Below are 23,387 nucleotides of genomic sequence, written 5' to 3'. Positions count from 1 at the left end.
TTTTCTAGGTCTTGTAATTTCTAATAGAGGTATAACGTAGATGTATCTAAGATAGAAGTTGTGCTTAAGTGGGAGATACCTAAGTCAATTAGTGAGGTTATGAGTTTTCTTAAGTTAGTTTATTATTATAGGAGATTTATTGAGGAAATTTTCTTAGACTCTAAGCTCTTAGGAAATTTTCCTATCTTCCCGCTTTTTAGGCCTTGTTCGACTCTTTCCCTGATAATGACTATGTTGACAAAAAGAGTTGATGTGTTTCCTATCATCTTGTCGTAGTAGGGTCCAGTTAAGGAATTGATGAAAACGGTCATAGTCTCTTTGTCCGACAGCAAGGGCTTTACTTGAGCAGCTAGTTCTCTCCACCTTTATGCATAAGCTTTGAAAGGTTTGTTACCCTTCTTGCTCAGGCTTTGAAGGTCTGACCTGTCAGGTATCAGGTTGATGTTGTACTTGTAGTGCTTGAGGAATGAATTAGAGAGCTGCTTCCAGGTTTGAATTTTGCCCCCCTCCAGTTGCATGTACCAGGTCAACGTCACATCTGATAGACTCTCCTAAAAGCAGTGTATTAGGAGCTTCTCGTTATCGATATAAGAACCCATCTTTCAACAATACATTGTTAGATGGCCCCTTGGCCAGTTGGCCCCACTGTACTTGGAGAAGCTAGGGATTTTGAATTTCAAAGGGAATTCAATGCCCTATACTAGGCACATCTCCCCAGCTTCCTTGATATTGAAACTATTGCCTTCGACATCCTTCAGTCTCTCTTCCAAAGCATTCAAATGGTCCTTAAAATTGTCTTTGACGTTGTTGGCGCTATTTTCGTCGTGTTGTAGTTTGTTCATGGTTTTGAACATCATGGCCATTTGTTTTTTGAGCTATGTGAGCTCCTCAGTAAGCGTGCAATTCCTTTCTTCTAGAGCCTCCATAACTCTTCCTTTCCAAGCCCTTGTAAGCACAGAGTGTTGAAAAGCCAGCTTCTAGGAGAAATATGTTTTATTAGGCTAATGTGAATGAATATGCATGAGAAGGTCTCTAACAAAGATTGGCTGACCTTCCTTCGAAGAAAATGACGTTTTCTTTGAAGGTGGAAGTGATTCATTACCCTTGTTATGAATATTCCTTTTCGTAATGTTTTACGTATGACAAAGGTTATATTGATTAGGTAGTATTTGTTAGAGATCTTTTGGTGATTCTAAATGATTTTGTTTTTAAAAAATGCATGATGGCTTTTTTTTTTATAAAGGGATGCATGTTTCTCGCAGATTTTATTTTCCCAAACTAGGTTTTCCCTCGTGATAATGCATTCTTTTATTTTTTTTTTATTTTTTGAGTGTTTTCTTTACCTTAAATGAATTTAAATGTCTAATCCTATAAATATTTTTAAACCTAGATATTGGAGATCTCATAATGCAAAAAAATTGGATATGCAGTTAGAAGGTCAAATACAAAAATCCAAAGCATAGGATGGGAGGTTTCATTTTACTAAGTTGTTATAAAATGGTTTGTAATATCTAGTGACTTTTATTGAATAAAATTTTAATTAGATAAATGTTTTCTTTTGTTTTAGTATCTTTTCTACATATTATCCATAACAATATAAATATTAATAACAAAAAATAATTAGTTATGATTAGCATATGTAATTTGGAAAGAGGGTTACAGTCCCGCTTATGGCAATGTTGGTTCTACTTTGGTTCATCTTCAAAAGCTTGGCCAATCCAAAGTCAGAAATTCTTGCATTATAGTACACATCAAGGAGTATGTCTTGAGGCTTTATGTCACAATGGATAATCAGGGTGATGCACTCTTCATGCAAATATGCAAGTCCTCTAGCAACCCCAAATGCAATTTCTAACCTTAGTTTCCAATCAAGTTTCACCTCATTGAAAAAAAGACTTGCCAAAGTGCCATTGCTCATGTACTCAAACCAATAATCTTTCTGCTTCAACCTCACAATATGTTATCAACCGAACCATGTTCTTGTAATGAGTGAGGCCATTGACATGTAACTCATTCTTGAACTCCTTATCAACCTATTGCAAAAGCAAAGTGTTCAATTTTTTCATTGATATTGGAATTTTTGAGCCTATATTTATGAATCCTTCAAAAATAACACCAAAAGACCCCCTTCCTAACTTTTTTTGGAAACCATTGGTAGCTCTTTCAAGCTCCTCATAACTGAAGCGACACAAGTTAGTCTCAAGGGCATTGTCACTTTTCCCAATCCCTCTAAGCTTTTTCTTGTACTGAAAAATGAAAAGAAGGTTCATGCATGAGGCTCCAATAAACATGACATTGAGAAATGAAGAGCTACCAAAAAGGACCCATGTAACCAAATTGAAAGTGCTCTTACTATTCTCATTCACTTTGGCTTATGGAACAACCAAAGAGAAATTATCCTTCCACACTTTGATGAAGGTCTTGGCAACATTAAGTCCAACATCAACTTTACCATTTGAAAGAGGTAACTTCTTCTTGAAGAAGCCATTACTTGATCTGAAAATGGTAACTACACTTATACAATCTTCCAAACATGACTTTTTACATTGTTCCTCAGTAAAAGGCTTAAGAAGAACATAATCTAAAAGAGGCCAATTTGTGTTTATCATCACCTCAAAATCATATTCATCAACATCTTCTTTCCTCCTAATAAGCTCATCTTCTACGTATCCTTGTATGAAGTCTGACTTGCAGCTACCATTGGGGTCATTAGTGTCAACCAAAGAGTACCATTTTGGGCATTGGCAAATTGGCCTTTGATCATCTCCCAATGTGCAAACACTATTAAACCCACAAACACCACTACCTTTAGTAGAAACCCTGCTGACACAAATGTTATCTGGTTGAGACCAAATAGGACTCCAACCATCACTCCCAAAGGAACTATTTGCAAGCTGATAGAGAATAAGCACCCTATCAAAATTAAAAGTCGCTCTAAAGTAAGACTCATTAGTGGAGGCTCCACTCCATGTTGACAAGTTATATTTCTCATTGTTCTTCCTTAAAACATACACATACCTTGATGGTTCAAACACCAACTGAATTCCAAGACTTGATGTATTACACTTTAGTCTTAGTTTCATAGTAGTTTTCATTGGCATACTCAGGGTGAGTTTAAAGCATGAATGGAAATAATACCATCCATTTGAAAAAGAAGCTTAAACCTTCCCTTGGAGAAATTTGACTCTAGAAACCTAGAAGAAAGCTTCTCATCCTTTTCAAGAGTTTGTGAGGGCAACAAGGTGTCCCTTGGATCCTTGAAAGTCTCCCACACACCCTCATGGTTTTCATCCACAAGCACAAAGTTGCCAATGTCCTTTAAGAAACCATGTGCAACTTTGCCATTAAAGGACTCACTTTTCCACAACTGATCTCCATTTGGGGTAGTGAACACTAACCCATCATTAGAAGTGAGTTCAACCTTTGACCCCTTTGGTGCAGGAGTGTCTCCATTGGCATACCAAAGAACAGTTTTATCAAGAATTTTAGCATACCAAATGGAAAGCATGAAATGGTTGGTGTCCTTAAGTGGGAGAAACCCAAAGGCAAAGTCACCAAGAGGTGAAACCACCCATGATGAAAAGTTATTGCTAGTTGTTTCTGCATGAAGAGAATCACCAATGATTATGTTGCTTCCGGTTTGGGCTATGTCACTAGAAGGTGAAGCCACCCATGAGGATTTGATAGTTTCTTTAATGATTTTGTTGCTTCTAGTTTAGACTACAACAAAGATGTGTAGCAGAATCATTGAACAAAGGAGAAAGGTAGACAGAGGAGAAGTCATGACTAGCTAGAATCAACTTGTTGGATCATATGTTCATTGAGATTCTTTTTTTATATAAATCATGCAATGTTTTGCAAACTAAAATTTGATTCATTGTGCAGATAAATATTTATTTTAACACAATTAAAATTCATAATAAATACATTTTTTTAGTTTTAGTTTTACAGTGAAAATGCAATGACTTATGGTTAGCTATTATTAATTGCTTTCGTACTTTCATTTTGTTTCATGAATTTTAGTGCTCCACTTTGTCAACATTTTTTTGCATGACTAGTCTACACTAAATAAACCAATCAGAGATAACAAACTTCCATGATTGAGAATTTTCGATGGACTGGACACGCTTTGATAGTAAACAAGTTGCAAGTCTATGCATCCGTGAATTTACAGATTATTTTTTTTTCTTTTCATTTGGTATTTGCTTAAGTTTAATTTTAGCATTTTTCTGTATAATTTCTTTTATATTATCAATAAATTAAAATTATTTTAAATATAATTTTAGAATAATTATTATAAAATTAATTTTTTTAATCATATGACAACATATAATTAAATAATAATGAAATTTTTTGAATTGGTTGAATTTATGGGTCTATCCAAACCGGTGATCACTCCTAGAGACAATCAATATTAACCCTTTTATGAAGTCTTTGCCTTTATATTGCCTTTATGAAATAGGCCAGCTAGGTAAAGAAAAAGGGGGAGAGGGTGTGGATATCACTTGAAGTGTATGTCTATATATAAAGAGAAGGTGTCCACTTGTTTTAATTAGACTTATTCTATTCAATAATTCATATTTTACAATAGATTTTAATGATTCAATTGTTGAATTAAAAGTTCTTAATGTATAAAACAAGTCTGCAAAATTTTAAAAAAAAAATTATTTGATATTTCATTTCATTAGTTCAAATTAACAGATAATTAGAAAAATATTTTATACGTTAATTTGAACTAATGACATAGAGTATTAAATATTTTCAACTTTTTAAAAACTTTGCAGACATAATCTATGTATTAAGAATTTTTAATTCAATGGTTGAATTGTGAAATTTTGATGTAAAACATGAATTATTAAATATTGGATGCAAAATTAGTGACATGAAATGCATCGGTTGGATTAAGCAAATTTTGCTGAAATTTGTTGCTTCGTTATGATATTATTATGTTATTTTTTTTTCACAAGTTTACCCTTATTTTTCCATATTGTTGTATTAGAATGATCATATTTGGTATAAGAGCAAGACAAGATTAGGTTGAAGGCTTTGTTTGGTAGATGTTCATGCTAAAGATAACCTGATTCTGGGTGTATTATTATGATATAGTACTTGTATAGAGAGACATTTGACTGACAATAGGATTATTTTGTATTCAGTAGTGTATATTGGATGTATATTGTATATTTGTATATGATATATATGTAATCCCATAAAGGATTTTATGTTTTCTAGTTTTATTGGCAATAATTGTTTTACATTTTCTGTACCTTATACTTATATCTATTACATAAAATTCAAGTATTGTTTCATGAGAAACATATTGTAGTTGATTACTTTATATTTTTCGTTGCATTATTACTAGATCGTTACAAAAGTGTTTCAATTTTTTTATAATTTTTGTCATTTAAGAATTTCAATATTTGTTAATATTGTTTTTGATTTATTGATTATAAGTATATGGGTTATTGTTTTTGTCAAGTGATTTTTTAATATTTTTTTATTTTTTTTTCCGGAGTTATAAGTACATTTAATATTTTATTAAAGGGATTAGTTAATACCTTAATTATTTGTTTTGATAACGATTATAATAATTTTTGCTTTTATTTGTTTTGCCTTAGTTATAACGATTACAAATCAGTTAATTATTTTTTTTTATATTAATGATAAGTAATTATTAAAATATTTTATTTTATTTTGATACGTTTATTTTTGTAATTATTTTCAACAGCAGTATATTTTATAATATTATAGAAATCTAATAATGATTAGTAACTATTAAAATATTATTTTCCAACTTTTTTCTTTTATTTTGGTATATTTATTTGTTTAATTATTTTATAATATTGTGAAATTTAATAATGATTAATTATTAAAATAATTTTATCTAAATTTTACCTTTTATTTTAATATTTTTTTTGATATATTTATTTATTTTAATTATATTCAGTTTATTTTATAGTATTATGAAATTCTACTAATAATTAATAATTATTAAAATATTTGTATCTAATTTTTTTCTGTTATTTTGATATATATGTTTTTTAAAAATATTTTTAATAGCACTTTATTTTATAATATTGCAAAAATCTATTGATGATTAATAATTGTTAAAATATTTTTATTTAAAATTTTCCTTTTTTTGATATATTTATTTTTTTTAATTATTTTCAGTAGCACAGAAATCTAATAATTATTAATAGGAAATATGATAGTTGAAGGAAGTATGAGGTATTAAGATTTATTTGGAAAAGACTAAAGCAGATAGTGTTAAACTATATGGAAAAATGAACCTTCAAGTAAGACTTTCATTAAAAAAAAAAAAAAAAAACTCAAAAACTATAGTAGAAAGCCTGTAATTTGTATATAGTAAGATATTTTTGTCAATGATGTTTTTATATATATAAAAAAATCATAAAAAACTAGAGTGTGTGAATATCAAAGCCCAAAGAAACTGATTTGGGCCTTTGAAGCCCATTTGGGGCCCAAAATCTCGGCGATGCAGGGTAAAACCCTAGTTCATTTCGTGCTTACGTTTCAAGTTTTGAAGCTCTCAACAGAGGCATAGTTCCTTGCTTCGTTCGCTCGCACCAAGAGGCTACAACATGAAGGTTTCACTCCCAAACCCTAATTTTTCATTATATTGCTACGATATCTCGTTGTGTTGGTTTCTCAATTTCCGCTTTTTTTCTTTTTTTGTGCAGTTTAACATTGCGAATCCAACCACTGGCTGCCAGAAGAAGCTCGAGATCGATGACGATCAAAAGCTGTAATTTATCTGCATTTTTTATTTTTGGTTTTTCAAATGTTACGTGGTGCGTGTGTTTTGTTTCTTCGTATTAAACGCTGCGTTTTCGTGGTAGTTTCAATTAGCAAGTTGTTAGCTTCACTTACAAGTTAGTTACGGGTGTTTGATGTGGTTAGTTACCATCTATCAATGCTTATATAAGTGTTTTGTGATGAGTTTTCTTCTCGCTATGGGTAGGGTTAAAGGTCGGGTCTTGGAAACTTAAGAAAAGTGGTGAAGTTGTAGTGGATTTAATGGGATATTCTTGAACTGAGTTTCCTTTCAGCTGATGTTGATACACACAACAAGGAAATGGATAGGGATAAACATGTTTTATGTTTTTGGTCCATGACAATATTGCTTTTTTTGGGTTTTATGTCCTTATAAGAATTTTATTCGTTTTTAGTCCCTATATTTAATATATTATTACGGGTTTAGGCTTCACCTGCTTTTGTTTGTAGTCCTTAGTGAGCGACGAAGATCACATTGTTTTGTTAAATATAAGGTTTAAAACTAAATAAAATGTTTATAGGGACTAAAACAAAAAAATTGTGAAATGTTCAGTAGAAGAATATATTTAAGAAAAAAAAAATGTTGATGCACACATCCCTATTCCTGGACATCATATTGGAAACCCGCATAGCTTCCTGCAGCATGAATCTTGCTTGCAGTATTAGTTTTACTAGGTTGAAAAGTGTTAGACCAACTGACATCATTTTTGTTGGTTTAAGTACTGGTCAACCCTTTGTGGAGAAATGCAAAATAAATCAGATTTGATGTTCATTGGAATTTAGCTCTTCTGTTACTGTTACACAAGTTGCTTCTGTTAAATGTGCTAATCATGTGTGACTTGTTTTCCTGTTATAATATTCCACATGAAATTGTAGTCGAGCATTTTGGGACAAGAGGATTTCGCAGGAGGTCAGCGGAGATGCTCTGGGTGAGGTATGCTCCTTAGATGGAAACCTTGAAATGTCTGTTTTAATTTATATATTTTGGGGAGCATTGATAATTGGTCTGTTCAACTCTACAATTCTTCTACCAACAGGAGTTTAAAGGATATGTCTTCAAAATCACTGGTGGTTGTGACAAACAAGGATTCCCAATGAAGCAGGGAGTGCTAACACCTGGTCGTGTTCGTCTGTTGCTCCACAGAGGTAGGACTGTAATGAAGCTTTGATTTTTAATTTGGGTTGATTTACCAGATTATAATGTAATATATGTAACTTCTTTCTGGCAGATGGATGCCATTTGAAGATTGTCCAGATGGATATTGTTAATTCTCTTTGCATTGATTGTGTGAACAGGAACACCTTGCTTTCGTGGATATGGAAGGCGCAATGGGGAGCGTAGGAGGAAGTCTGTCCGTGGGTGCATTGTTAGCCCAGACCTCTCTGTTCTGAACTTGGTAATCGTTAAGAAGGGTGAAAATGATTTACCAGGGTTGACTGATGTTGAAAAGCCAAGAATGAGGGGTCCAAAGAGAGCATCCAAAATTCGTAAGCTGTTCAACCTGTCTAAGGAAGATGATGTGAGGAAGTATGTCAACACATACCGTCGAACCTTCACAACAAAAGCTGGTAAAGTTCTTCGTACTAGTAAATATGTTTGTATTTGATGTAGCCAACCTGCCATTAAATAGGCAAGGGTCGAAGGGTATTTCATAATGAGAAAATGGGTTGGTGTTTAGCTCATTCACATTTTGTAACTTGTCTGCAACTCAACAGTCATCTTTTTGTTTTATTTTTCATCATCATCTACCTATAAGCTAGTTTTTATTTAATTCCATAGTTTGATTGTGATACCATTAACAGCTAATTTTTTTGTTCATGAGGGGCATGTCTCCATTAGTAATGTGTTTTTTGTTTCCATGCATTAACAATGCAATGGACATGTAATGTTTTTCTCTAAATGTTTCTTCTGTCTTTTGGTATATTAAATGTTATTACGTTGATTAAAAAATGATATTTGGGTTGCTTGACTTCATTCTTTGGGAAACATTGGTTTAACTGATGCCTGTTAAGAAACAGCCTCCTGTCAGCTAATTCAAATTTGAAAATTTAAACATGGATGTTTATGACAGCCTGGATTGTGGATTGAAATCCGTTTGAATTGTAAAGTTGGCTTAACCAAAATATGTGATTGTCCTTCTTGAATTTCCAATTAAAACTGGATGGGTGTATATTATGAATTCTAGTCTCAGTAATGGATTTTTGTGTGCAGGGAAAAAGGTGAGCAAAGCTCCTAAGATTCAACGACTGGTCACTCCATTGACACTGCAAAGAAAGCGGGCAAGGATTGCTGATAAGAAGAAGAGAATCGCAAAGGCAAAATCCGAGGCAGCTGAGTATCAGAAACTTCTTGCCTCCAGGTTGAAGGAGCAGAGGGAGCGCCGCAGTGAGAGTTTGGCCAAGAGGAGATCCAAGCTTTCCAGCGTTTCTAAACAAGCTGCCACTGTGTAGGCCACTGCTCTCACAGACATGGTGAATTTTAACCCTCATCGTAGTTTTGGTAGTTTCACTCCATGATGGCTGCTTTATCCTAAACGATTATGGTTTTGCTATTTAAACATACTTGAGTATATTCAATATTTGTTGATGTTGTATTTGGAATGACCTAGTTGTGAATTTTGGCCTGCTTGAATTTTGTATCCGTTTATGTACTATGTAGCTTGTTGGTATTTGTGAACTTAAATATATTTTTCTCTTCATTATATATATTCAGCGAGTAATGGGAACAAAACCATTTGTTTCAATTATTCTATCGGCAAATCTGCCTTGTCTTTTCTTGCGATGTTGAGTATGTGATTGTGTGGGGTCCTAGTTTTTGAATCATCCTATTTTCTTTTTCTTTTTTCCTTGCTAGTCTTGATCCACTGTTAAATCATTTATGTATTATGAACTGTTAATTCACAAATTTATTAACCGAGGCGACACGTTTTCGTATGGTTAAACCTATACAGTGAAACAATGTTATCATATTACCCGTTATATCGCCATATCTGCCATGATATCTGTCATGGACTCATGGCTATGGCTTTGTTGCGGTCATGGCAGAATTTATCCTTTCTTTTTCTTTTCTCGTGTTTTCTCTTGTGAAAGCTGCTAAGTTGCTACCTAACAACTCTGCCAAGCCTTCTTAAGGTCACCTCGCCAGCGAGCTGAAGTGCTGAACCATGACACCCTGAGTTCCGAAATGTTTTCTGGCAAAATGTTTTCTGGCAAGCAAATCCATAAGAGTTTTTTTCTTCTTCCTTCCATTTCTTTTTCTGTTTGTTTTTCATCTTCATTTCTTCAGATGTTCCTCATCTCTGTCTATCTTTTGTTCTCTCCTTATTCTCAGTGACTGTTCAATGCTTTTGTGGTCCGTATTTTTAAAATTTTGGAATTTAGTTCTCTGCTTTCTTTATTAAACCTATAATGTTGTTCCCATTCTGTTTCACTTATAGCACAATGTAAAGCAGTAAGAACCCAACATTAAAGTCATGCATCTAAATCTGTTTTTAATTTATTTTTGTTTAATATATATATATATATATATATACACATAATAATAATAATCTTGTGCGCCATCTGCCTTATGTTTATGGTGGATTTTGGCTCACCGCCGTAGGCCGTAATCGTCATTGATTACCTCGATTTAGCTCTGTTCACTAAAGAAAAAGCTGTGTTAATCTTTGATTATTAACAAAAAAAAAAACTGATTTTAGAACGGGGGAATAAAAATAAAATAGCTTCTTTAAAAGAGATTTGCCGGAGAATCAATCAGTTGTAAAAATAGGACAATGATTTGTAAATCAGTAAAATTAAGATTTAAATCATTTACTTGCATAGCAGGGTAATCATTTATTTATTATAAATGAGAATAATTATCGTGTAACAAAATATTTTAACAGATTATCTTGAATGAGATTTTAATCTATCTTTTTCCCAATTTATTTTTAAATTAAATAAATGTTTAAATATGTTTAGTCTTTGTAAATTAATAAATTTTGATTTTGGTACCAGTAAAATTATTTGTTTTTCATCCCTTTAATATTTAAATTATTCTTATTAGTTCTCATTATTATGTAATCTTTCTTAATTGTTGATTTATTTATTAAAAGATTAAGTGATTATCTTAGTTCTTACATCTTATCTACAATTGTTAATATTATGATAGTGTTTCACATTTCTAAAACAAATTATAGGTCATTAAAATAAATATTATTTATATATCTTAAAATCATTCTTATGGATAAAAAATAATGATTTTAGAGGGATTAAAATCAAAATTTATTCATTTTATAAGGATTAAAAATATTTATAAGGATCAAAGACAATGTTTACAAAATTTAGAAGTATGAGAAATAATTTTTATAAGGGTTGAAATATAAACTTACTCATTTTACAGGGATTACAAACATATTTAAGTATTAAATAAATTTTAATATTTCTTTTATAAAAATGAACAATAATTAAAAATAATCTTATCACAATATAAGAGATATTTATCATAAATGTAAAATATAATTTATATGTTAAAAATGTTTATGTGTAGGATTTTAGTTCTTGTATTTACTCAATGATAAAGTTAGCTAAGGGCATATTCCAGAGTAAGAGAGAAGAAAAAGAAGACAAATATGTATAATTTATATAGTCAAATATTTATATATAATTCTTTATATTTATTAATCTATATATATATATATATATATATATATTGAATAATTATCGATCTTGTAAATTTTTACTCTTCACATTCTTAAGTTTGTTTTTGTCTGAATAGGTGTATCTCTTTTTACGACGAAGTCAAAGGTAAACTTTACATTCTTAATATATTTTTAACAATTTCCCCTATATTTTTAAGATTAGTTCTACGGTGAACCATACTATCATGTGGTTTATGGTGCACCACAAATAATGACTAATAGATTATTGTGGGTTTCAATAATTATGATGGACCTTCCCATATTATAACGGTGAAGTCTCTGATAGTGAAGTTTAGTAAGTGGTCCATCCGTGCAGCATGTTTAGGAATTAGGATGACCGTAGATATAATATTAAAATATTGAACGGTTGAGATTATGATGTAATGAGGAAAATTTAAGTATTGCAGAGTCGTCCTTGTAATGTATTTGCCCGTGTTTGGTATGTTTATGAAGGGTTATGTTGTTTTTCAGGGTTTTGCATGATCAGTTGATTTGCGATCTGGTTATTGTGCCGTATTTGTTGTAGGAGTTCCGATTAGCAGGTGCGATAGGCGGCGGTGTGAGTTTGTGGAGAGCATCTTCGTAGTGGTCTTCCGGGGGCGTATCCTTTGTTGTTGGCGGAAGTCGGCAAGCGGTGCGAACATTTTTTAGGTTTAACAGGTGAGGAATCGATTTTTTTATTTTTTAAAGGTAAATTGTCGCGTACCAAAGGAAGCCGTTTTCCAGGTTTACGTGATTTGTTTAATTTGCATTTGATTTGATATGTATGTGCAATTTTGTTGATACATCTGTTGCTGGTGTGTACAGTTAATCTATGGTGCAGAAGTGTTTTCAGGTTCATACATTGATTTATTGGTAGTAAACGTGAAAGTAGAATGGAGTTTGAGAATTGGAGTATAGAGGTAAATGACATTTGTGTGATGTTTAGGGTTGCGTCCTTTAATATTGCGTTGTGTCATGTGTGTCATAACTGTGATGATGTATGTTGATATTGTTTTTAACTTTGTGATGGTCATAAAAGGTTTAATTGAGGATTAAAATTGTTTAGGTGCCAATAGATAATTGTGAAAGCATAAGTGAAGGAGTAGAAAACATTGAAGGCATAAATGAAGGAGTATTTAATTTTCAAGGAATAAATGAAGGAGAAGATAATATAAATGAGGATGAGGTTGAGGATGAGGATGAGGATGAGGAAGATGAGAATTTGGTTATTGATTTACAGGAGAATTGTGAAGAAGAAGTGGAAAATGTTGTTAATGAAGGAAGATCTGAGGTTTTTGACAGTGAAAACGGGGTGATAGTTTCTACTTTGGATGATATTTTTAATTTAGATTTGCATTTAAGTCCCTATGAACTCAGGAATGTTCAATTTGTAAGTGTTGAGATGGCTTACTTATTTTATTACTGGTTTGCAAGAGTTAATGGATTTGCCGCAAGAAAGAGCAAGATTTTGAGAAATATTAAGGGGGAAAAATTACAACAAACATTTGTTTGTTTCAAGGAAGGATTTAGAGATAACCGGCGTATGAACATACAGAATCAAAAGCGAAAGGAAACACCAGTGACAAGGTGCGGATGTGAAGCAAAACTAAGAGTGCATATTGATAGCACATGTGGACTATGGTACATTACATATTTTGTGGATGATCACAACCATAGTTTTTTGGAAGATAAGTATTGTAGAATGTTAGCTTCTCATAGAGATATGAGTGAGTTAGATATTATGCAGTTGAATAAAATGAGAAAAGTTGGCATAAGTAGTCCTCATATTTATGGGTCACTTGCAGATCAGCCTGGAGGTTATGAGAGACTTTCTTTTTGTAAAAAGGACATATACAATCAAATTGGAAGGCAAAGAAGGTTGCAAGGTTTGGATTCAAAATGTGCGTTGGAATTTTTGAATGGTTTAAAACGCAATGATCCTGTAATGTATGTTGGTCACACTGTTGATGAGGAAAACAGATTGCAACATTTGTTCTGGTGTGATGGCATGATGCAGATGGATTATGAAGTTTTTGGTGATGTGTTAGCTTTTGATGCAACATATGGGAAAAATAAGTATTTATGTCCTGTAGTTGTATTTTCTGGTGTTAATCATCACAATCATACGATAGTATTTGGGAGTGTTATTGTTTCAAATGAAAGTGAAGAAACATATATTTGGGTACTTGAGCAATTTGCAGAAGCCATGAAAGGAAAGTCACCAATATCTATTATCACTGATGGTGATGTTGCAATGAAAAATGCGATAAGAAAGGTGTTTCGTAATTCAAACCATAGGTTGTGTGCATGGCACTTATTACGAAATGCGACAACTAACATTAAGAAGCCAGCATTTACAAAGGATTTAAGAAAATGCATGTTGGGTGAGTATGAAATTGGTGAATTTCGAAAGAAGTGGTCTGAAATGTTGAACAAGTTTGAGTTGCATGATCATCCTTGGGTTATAGAGTTATTTGAAAAGAGGAAGATGTGTACAGCTTATATTAGAGGGGCTTTCTTTGCTGGTTTTAGGGCAACTTCTCGGTGTGAAGGATTACATTCTGAGTTGAAAAAATATATTCATCCGAAGATTAATCTGACAGAGTTTGTTCAACAATTTAATCGTCTTGTGAGTTATATGCGTCATAGGGAAGTTGAAGCTGACTTTGCATCAATTCATGGTGATCCTGTTCTAGAAACAGATTTTCATAACCTTGAGGTATCGAGGGCAAAGTGTTATACGAAAGAAATATTCAAATTATTTCGTGATCAGCTTCATAGTTCATGTTTGATGAGGGTCATTGGTTGCAAGCAGACATTTGGTTGTTGTATATACATAGTGAGAAAATATGAAATGATGCACAAAGAATGGCATGTGTCATATCAATCAAGACCGTGTGATTTGAAGTGTTCGTGCTTAAGAATGGAATCAGTTGGCATTCCATGTGATCATATACTTGCAGTGTTGGTTCATCTGAATGTATCAGAGTTACCAAAATGTTTGGTGTTAAAAAGGTGGACTAAGTTGGCGAAGGATGAAGTGAAGGGCAATGTTAGTACCAATAGGTGGGACTCTGAGAAAGATGCCAGATACTTGTCATTAATGGAGTATTTTAAAGAGCTTAGTACTTTGGCATGTGAAACATATGATGATTATGTTGATAAAAGGGATAAAGTTGTAAATGAATTAGTTGAAATAAGAGGTAAAAAAGGTCATGAATCCGAAGAAGGCAATGCATTGGGTGATGAATCCAGTGTAGTTATAAGAAATCCTGCCATTTCTAGAAGTAAAGGAAGGTCTGTTGTTGAAGGTTCATGGGGCAAAAGTAGGAAATCAAAAAAGAGTATTAAGTGTAGTTTGTGTAAACAAATAGGTCATAACATGAGAACTTGTCGAAGACAACAAAATTTGGATGATATGGAACAAAGCACAGGTGGAATGAGTTGTGAATTTGAAGAAAGTTATGTAGCTTACCAAAATGAAGAGGTAACGAATATAAGTTATATTAAAATTATGTATTTGTTTTATAAACAGAGTTAAATGTGATGTGTGTAATGTTGTCATTGTTGGGATTGAAGGAAGATGAATACATTGAAGATTTGTTTGACAAATGCGATGAATTTGATAATGGTGTTGCTGAGATGTCTGTTTCACAGTCAGAATCGATATATAGTTATGAAGTGTCGTTATCTCCAGCATTCAGTGATGCAGGTAATGTTTATGAATTAGTAAGTGAAGTCTGTTATTGTAGTTGTATGAGGAGTAGTTAGTTAAATTTTATTGTATTACTATGATGTTATAGTATTTTACTTGTGTATGTGTAATATTGCAATTAATGGATTGCTGATAATTGATATTAATTTTGATTTGCAGGTTTTATATACAATTGATGACGGATGCAGTAGAATGGAAATGCATGAATTGACATAGTTTGGATTGAACATTTAGGTGAATGTGATGTTTGTTGGTTATTTATGGAGGAGTTTTATTTTATATTGTTTTTAATTGAAGTTGGTAAATATTATGCAGTAATGAAATTATGATAGATCAGTTGATGTAGTTTGGATGGAAAATTAAATATGGAATACCGTTATGTTGTTTATTTTTGCAGCAATTGTATTTTGTAATATGATTAGTTCAATTGATAAAAGATATAATTAATATTTTGATGATTTGTAATTAAGAAAAATATGAACATACAATATGCATTAAAATAATGTATGTTGATAGAAAAAAAAAGAATTTATTAGTTAGATTTATTTTATAATTTTACTATAATAGAAAAAACAAAGGGCTGGTTGTTTTATACACTAACACAGGAGTTGATTATTAATAATAAATTAGTAAATTATTGAATTTATTGAATGAATTTCGGGTTTCATTTAGGGTTGGTTAATGGTTTAATTTGAATAGGTAATAATTGGTATTTAATCACGTTAAATGTTATACGATGAGCATTTTATGTAAGTGTCATTTTTGAACTTGTTCTCGGTTACAGGAGTATAATAAGAATTGTATTTTGATTGCAATGAAATGGAGTCAATAGTAGAAATTTAATGAGGCTTCTGTATTGAACTTTTGTGTTACTGTAATTTAAAAATACATATTTTGTAATATGAAACTATAATATTTATATATTATGAAAATATTGGGTTGCGATTGAGGTAAGTGTTGTGTATGACGTGGAAAGTATAATCCCAAATTTGGGGTTTATTCCTGAAATTATACGGTGAAAATTAAAGTAAAAAATAAAATCATGCAATGGAGTAATAATACAAAAAACGATATAAAAAAATTGTTAGAAAATAAAAAGTGTAAATAAAAAAAAATTTATTAATAAAGAAACCTTTGTTATTGTGGAGGTGTATCGGTGTGTGGTGTTTAGGGCAAAGAGAACGAAATATATATTTGGGCAACATAGAAGGAAAGTAAATATTTTCATGCAAGTAATAATTAAACATATAAAAATATAATAATGGATGACAATATTAAAGTACCAGTATCAAAAAAATAAATTACAAAATATAAAATGTTGAGTTCTAAATTTGAAGTAGCAGTAGTTCCCGTAAAGCCGGGCATGCTGAGAATCAAGCTTTGTGAACATTTAAAACTAAATAATTGGGGTCATTCATTTTTTCAATTTTCAACATTTGGTGTTGGTTGTATCCTTGTCGCTTAATCAGGTGACCCCATTCTTTGCCGACGTAAAACTCGTTCTTGTTTCGCTTTGTAGACTTTGTGATGTCAGACTTGACCATATTTCCTTGCTCATCAATCAACACACAAATTTTGTAGTTGTTAACGTTCCAGACATGAACAAATTTTACTGGAAAATACTGCAATGAGTAATAGTTGTTGGTCATAAATGTTAATATTGCTTTATAAATAAAAAAAATAGAATTCATTTTATTGCTCACCAATGGCTGTCGTCCGGTTGAACCGGCCTTTGTCAGCGTGGGAAACCAGGTCATTGAATGTTTTTCAAGTTGGGTGGCAGGATGTGTTTCAAGTTGGGTTGCTGGAATGGTTTGATCATTGTCAACTAAATCTTGATTTTGAATTTCAGGTTGCATAACTTGCACAGTATCGATGCTGAGAAAATAAAAAGTTTAATTTAGTAGTACAAATATTAATAAAAATAATAATACATTGGGGTTTATGTGTATGTAAACTTTACCCGATATCTGTTGAAGTGTTGTTGGTTTCTTTTTTCAACTGAGGATAGCATATTTCCTCCTCAGCAAGATTATAAATACGCATATCAAAAATGTTAGTGTCATTGTAGTAGAACTCAACAATGTGTGTGGATGTCAAACCATAGAAATTTAGAATTTGTTTTACACCATAAAACATGCCAACAGTTTGACCTAAATTTTTCAAATTAACTTTAAAGGTGTTCCCATTTGGGTCTCTTATGATGCACTCTCCTACTTTTATCTTACCATTCCAGTGTCTGTAAAACTGAGCATTTAAAAATATCCGATCCTAACAATCACAAAAGAATTCAACCAACGATCAGTATGAATATTAATACTTTATAATAGTATTAAACCATTTATATGGAATTCCAAAGAAAAAATATAAAACAAGTTAACCTTATTCGGTGATAACTCAGATCTGAAGTGTTTCAGTATGTTATCCATTTCAGAAATCATAAGAGTGTCCATTTTCTGCATTTGAATGTTTTAATTTAATATAGAACAACATGCAACAAAGACAATACATGGGACGAAGAAAAGAGTTTTAAAATCAATGATTTTGGTTATGATAACAGTAATAATAATGATAAAAAACACAAGGTTTGTTAAATTTTTCATGATATTCGTTATAGTATAAAATCGAAAGTTACTGAAAGGTAAAACAACATACATTTAAGTGTCCTGAATATTTATGTGTTAAGAGAGAAATGTGAATAAAATCAACTAAAAATATAAATTTGTCGAATGCAAATAGAATCATACCAGTACATGCTGTTTAGGGTTGCAAAATGGGAAGGCGTTGATTTTGGGTGAAACCCATGAAATGTTCAATGGATATTAGGGTTTTGGCAGACGGAAGAGGAAGAAGATGAATACTTGATTTTAGGGTTTAAAAGAAAAAATTATATACATTTAAAACCCAAAGTTAGTGAAAGGTAAAACAACATTTAGGGTATAAGTTTCCTGAATATTTATGTGTTAAGACATAAATTTGAATAAAATGAAGTAAAAACAATTTTTTTTTGAATGAAATAGAAGCATACCAGTAGATGCTGTTTAGCGTTGCGAAATGGAAAGGCGGTGATTTTGGGTGAATCCGTTGAAATGTTGAATGGATATTACGATTTTGGCAGATGGAAGACGAAGAAGATGAATACTAGATTTTTGGAATGGTGTGTAACTGTGTATCCCAGTTGTGAAAAGAAAAAATGATTTTCTGAAACGTGTAATTATTATCTTTGATCGTGCGTTTCGGAGTTGGAACTTGGAAGTATAAATGCTTACGTGTATCAATGGAAACCAAATGAAGGGTCACATGTGTTTAGGGTTTAACGTTCCCATTAGTTACCGAAACCGTGGCATATATATCTATATATTTTATTTTATTATCAAATTTGTTAAGTGTTTAAATTTTTTTTTATATATATTAAATTTCATCTTAATGTACGATGTGTTATAAATAAATATTTTCTTAATATGTTTCAAGTTTATTTCAGTCTTAATTATTGATTTTATAATATTATTAATTTATTTAATTACATTATTCATTATTTTCCTTTTTCTAATTGATTAAATTTTTTTTTTGAATTTTTTTTAAATTTATTAAAAATTGTGTTTTTAAAATTTTAATAGGCATTGTTTGGTTTAACGTTCCCATCTGTGTTAATGTTGGTTGCCGCTTTATATAAAAACAAATTTGGTCATAAAGTAATAATTAATAACTTTGATTATATAAATTATTTAATAAATGTTTTGTTCAAATTGCGTACAACTGCTTATTTTATGTATGCACCTATTTATATACATTTATCTTTTGTTTTATATTTTAAGTATATTTGTAGATAATTTATTTTTAAAATGTTGTATAAGAAATGAAAAGTTAAAATTTTATTGTACATTTGTACATCTCGCATGGTAATAATTACAAACAAACTAATTTTTAGCACAATGCCCGATGAAAATTGTTACATAATATATGTTGTCACATTTGACAATTTAGTCATTATTAGTATATATATAAAACCTTAAACATATTTTTAAAAACATCAGCAACCAATTATGATATAAATTAAAAAATAATACTGTATACAAAAATAAAGTTGTTTTAAATTACGCAATAAGTTAAGAAAATTTTAAAAGTAGCGTGAAATTGTGATAATTGTTAATAGGGATAGTAATAAAAAAAAGAAGATTGTCATCATACAGAAAACCATGTCATCATACAGAACCAGTTAAATTAAGTGAAAGAGTTCTAAAAGAAGCATAAAATGAGAAGGCCAAGTCAGGCTTTGTTAACTTGTAGGATCAGGAAGTTGAAGTTTTGAACTTTTTCAATCTTAAGTCTTATGCCTGTGTTGTATCGTTGGCCTTTAATAAGCTGCCCCCATTCCTTCCCAACATAAAACTCCCTTTTGTTTCGCTGTGTTGATGTTTTTTTAATGTCAGCTTCAATCATGTCTCCATGTTCGTTGATTAAGACACACAAATTGTATTTGTGAATGCCCCAAACATGAAAGTATTTGACCGGAAAATACTGAAAATAATAATGAAATTCAATTATTCACACCATTATGTATATTGATTAATGAAAAAAAAATTGTTTGTTAATTTAAAAATAATGATGTAATTCCATACCAAAGGTTGTCTTCCACTTGCTGCAGATTTGGTTATAGTGTGAAACCAAGGAACAGGATGTCTTGGCATATGATCTGTTGGAAAAGGCAATTGTACAAGTTGTTCTTCACGTGGTGGTGAATCACCCTCCGTTAAATCTATAATCTCATTGTCAAGGTGGAGAACTGGGACATTAACGTTGCTGAGATAATTAAAAGTTCATATTAATTATAAAATAAATAAATAAATAAATAATTAACATATTAAACTTAATGAACTATAGGTTCGCAATTATATGTACCTTGTAGAACTCTCTGGCCAATTTCGTTTTTAATTTTAGGATAGGATATTTCCTCTTCAGCAGCAGTAAAGATCCGCAAGTTAAATTCGTTTGACCCCTTGTACCAAAACTCAGCAATATGTTTTTCTTTTATACCATAAAAAGCAATCATGTCATTTACCCCTTTGTTAAAGATACCAACAGTTTTACATAAATTTTTCAGGTAAACCTTGAAGGAGTTTCCTTGAGGGTCTGTAATGAGACACTCCCCTGGCTCAATTTTACAGATCTAGTATTTGTAAAATTGAGCATTTAAATGGATGCGACCCTAAACAAAAAACAAAACAAAAATATGGAAGAATATAAGTTGTTAATAGCATTGAATTTTGTTATTTTATTTTATTTAACATAAAATAAGTTTACCTTATTTGGGTAAACGTCAGATCTGAAGTGTGTTGGTGGGTTTTGGTCATCAGCGTCGTTAAAATAATCCATTATGTCTTCAACAAGAAGAAAGACAAGTAAATTGAAGGGTTTATTTCCAGCATCCAATATAAACCCTAAACCGTAGACATAAAAATAGATAATGCAAAAAGAATATATGCAATGTATGAAATGATGATTAAGGATACATGCAATGAAGAACAATAGGTTTTTTATTTTGTATTACAGAATACAGACGAAGAACAGTGATATGGACGAATTTAACATGTAAAGTTTTGATTTTTATATTAACTGAAGTATGAAAATCATTAAGCCGTAAAATAAAGGATTTTTTGTCTAAACAACCATAATGAAGATGATGAAGTTAACTAACCAACGATTTTGAAGTTTTTGAGATGACTGTGGCAACAATATGATTCTTCGGAGAAGATGAAAGGGGGTTGCTGTTGCTGTCTTGTATTTCTTGAGAGAATGATAAAGTGACCGATTGTTTTCCGCCCACGATTTTTGTTTGGAACGTTAAGAGTTGCGGTACTGGGCAATTAATGATTGTACATTGAGAAAATCAAAACCACAGGTGTGTACCTTACCGTATAATAATGTCTTTGGTATTCCCAAACCATATCCCGTGGTTAATATTTATTACATTATATTATTATAATTAAACAATAGGATTTTAATTTTTCATGAATATAATCAAACTTTAACAATAACAGTTAAAAAAATTGGAGATAAAAGGAGACAAAAACCCTAAACCAAATTTATTAATTATGAAGATGAAGCAGTAAGAAAGTTTGGAATAATAACATTTAAAAAAATTGGAGATTAAAAGAGAAAAAATTATAACAAATGACGTTGTCCAATAATATATGAGAAAAGATTTGATTATTATACTTTTTGTCAGAATTAAAGGTTAAATGAAATATAATTGATAACATAAATGTAATAATTACATTTATTTTATAATGTTGTGTCTTTGGTCCTTGAATGTTCCACTTAGCAACGAATAATTCACTTACGATTCACATAAAAATTATATAATATATAACATATATATAGTATTCAAAAACCAATTCATAATATGTTGAACCAATGATGTTAAATATTAAATTACAGCTAATAATGTAAGGTGTGAATAATCATGCAAAATTACTGATTGTTAAAACAACATCAATTATAACCTTCTACAAGTTTGTTTCTGAAACTGAGTTTTCATATTTTGATTTTCGAGTGCACTTAAGTGAGTTAAAAACTAAATTCAATTTACAGTAGTTGAAATTATTAGCTTTTGATGCTACGTTCGTGTATTGGAATTTGAAATGCATACGTGTATGTATGAAAAGCAACCGAATGGTCTGTGTTTAATGAGTTTAGGGTTTAATTCCATGAATAAGGCATTTTGTTAGCTACTTATTTTTTAAAAAAATGCGTTAGATCATATGATCAGTTTTAAAGTATTGAATAAGCCATTTTTTTTAAGTTGTTCGTTGAAATTGCATTGAAAAAATCATTGATATAAAATGTATAATATCAAATATTATATTTATATAATTGAATATATAGTCAAGAAATTGGATTTCATAATATGTTTAATAAATTAATACATGATATTAAAGATTATACTACATCAAATAATGTAACAAAAGCATAAAAATAATAAAATTACATTAAACTTAGGTTGAAAGCAGTGTCTCTTCACACACTATCATCTCGTGCTCACATTTTGTGACATGGCCAAAATTCCTATATTGTAATGTCTCATCTATTGCATTCCATGTTGCCAAAAGTCCCGTTTGATTGTTGACAAATAAAATAGAATCATCTGAAGAACAAGCCGGCAACATAAATCCTGGAAAGTCATTACTGACTTCCATAGATGTCAACTTAGTCCAAGAAGTGTCCACACCATATTCTTTCATTTCCCATATGTCGACCATGTAGTCCCAGTTTTCATCTCTCATGACAGTACAAAATGTCAAACAATCTCTTATATTTCTCAAACAACAAAGAGTATAGTCCTGTAATTTAACTTCCGTTGGAATATTTAGTTGATAAAATTTTGACTCAATCAAATTATAAGCCAAAATAACATCAACATTGGTTTCCCAGTTTGAAGTAATCCAGTGAAGACAATCGCCAAAATACACACCGATACTTCCCTGATGAACAGAAATAGAAGGATAGGTAATTCTCAAAAGGGACTCATCTTCGAAATCCCTCCATGAAGCACCATTCACAGAATAGACGACAGCGTGATGAGATGGATCACATTTACTAAGATAAATTTGAACCACAACATAATTGTCTTCAGATGGGTCATAACCAAATCCATAGTAGTTGAGACCAAAATAATCACCACAGATTTTCATAGTAGGTGGATATGCAAAAAAACAACGAGTAAACCCGGTTGACGGATTCCAAATGAAGAAGTATGTAGGAAGCCAAATAAGTATCATGCCCCTGCATGTACCCATAATTTTCATGTATGCATTGGAGTAGGTCATTGGGTATGGAACAATGCAACTTGCATCTGCAGCAAAAAGAGGCTTGCTTGCGTCTACGGATAGTACTTTAGTTAGGAAACATGAAAAGAACATTAACTTTTTAAGGATTTTGGATTCTTTGTAGTGCCTTTTTGCGAAGTCCGATTGGGCAAACAAAGAAAACCAAAGTTTACACACCGCTTTGGCTCTACACACTGATTTAACGGGTGCCCGAACAAAACTTTCAACTATTAAGTCCGTTGGAAGTTCCATTTTTGAGGATGATGTTTACTGTAGATAATTACCGTACACTCTGTGTTCTGCAGTAAAGCAATGATGACTAACAAATCCCTTTGGTCATATTTATACGAAAAATGACATATACGAAGAGTTATATGTATACTAGAAGTT

General features: G+C 31.3%; 2 protein-coding genes and 1 pseudogene across 2 annotated transcripts; 2 read left to right on the top strand and 1 right to left on the bottom strand.

The window, feature by feature from the left end:
* Nucleotides 1-1,249: 1,249 nt before the first annotated feature.
* LOC109793892 (G-type lectin S-receptor-like serine/threonine-protein kinase RLK1) lies at nt 1,250-3,784 on the bottom strand (annotated as a pseudogene).
* A 2,676-nt stretch (nt 3,785-6,460) lies between these two features.
* On the top strand, nt 6,461-9,501 carry LOC109793893 (small ribosomal subunit protein eS6). Its single transcript, XM_020353358.3, has 6 exons — nt 6,461-6,608; nt 6,702-6,766; nt 7,672-7,729; nt 7,833-7,941; nt 8,092-8,364; nt 9,008-9,501. Exons 1-6 carry the CDS (start codon nt 6,603-6,605, stop codon nt 9,244-9,246), a joined length of 750 nt encoding a protein of 249 aa, XP_020208947.1. The 5' UTR covers nt 6,461-6,602; the 3' UTR covers nt 9,247-9,501.
* A 2,797-nt stretch (nt 9,502-12,298) lies between these two features.
* On the top strand, nt 12,299-15,557 carry LOC145955762 (protein FAR1-RELATED SEQUENCE 5-like). Its single transcript, XM_083070915.1, has 3 exons — nt 12,299-14,943; nt 15,036-15,168; nt 15,331-15,557. Exons 1-3 carry the CDS (start codon nt 12,859-12,861, stop codon nt 15,345-15,347), a joined length of 2,235 nt encoding a protein of 744 aa, XP_082927041.1. The 5' UTR covers nt 12,299-12,858; the 3' UTR covers nt 15,348-15,557.
* The last annotated feature ends 7,830 nt before the right edge of the window (nt 15,558-23,387 follow it).

Source organism: Cajanus cajan, chromosome 3, assembly GCF_000230855.2.
Source record: "Cajanus cajan strain Asha chromosome 3, NIPB_CcT2T_4, whole genome shotgun sequence".
Classification (NCBI taxonomy): domain Eukaryota; kingdom Viridiplantae; phylum Streptophyta; class Magnoliopsida; order Fabales; family Fabaceae; genus Cajanus; species Cajanus cajan.
Note: the sequence above shows the minus strand (reverse complement) of the source record. Positions and strands in the feature narration are given on the sequence as shown.

Bases quoted from the DNA above. Each gene is read 5' to 3' on its own strand.
- LOC109793893 (XM_020353358.3), top strand. The intron at 6,767-7,671 runs GTAATTTATCTG...ATGAAATTGTAG, and splicing joins ATCGATGACGATCAAAAGCT to TCGAGCATTTTGGGACAAGA. The intron at 7,942-8,091 runs GTAGGACTGTAA...TTGTGTGAACAG, and splicing joins TCGTCTGTTGCTCCACAGAG to GAACACCTTGCTTTCGTGGA.
- LOC145955762 (XM_083070915.1), top strand. From the start codon at position 12,859: ATGGCTTACTTATTTTATTACTGGTTTGCAAGAGTTAATGGATTTGCC. The intron at 14,944-15,035 runs GTAACGAATATA...TTGGGATTGAAG, and splicing joins TAGCTTACCAAAATGAAGAG to GAAGATGAATACATTGAAGA.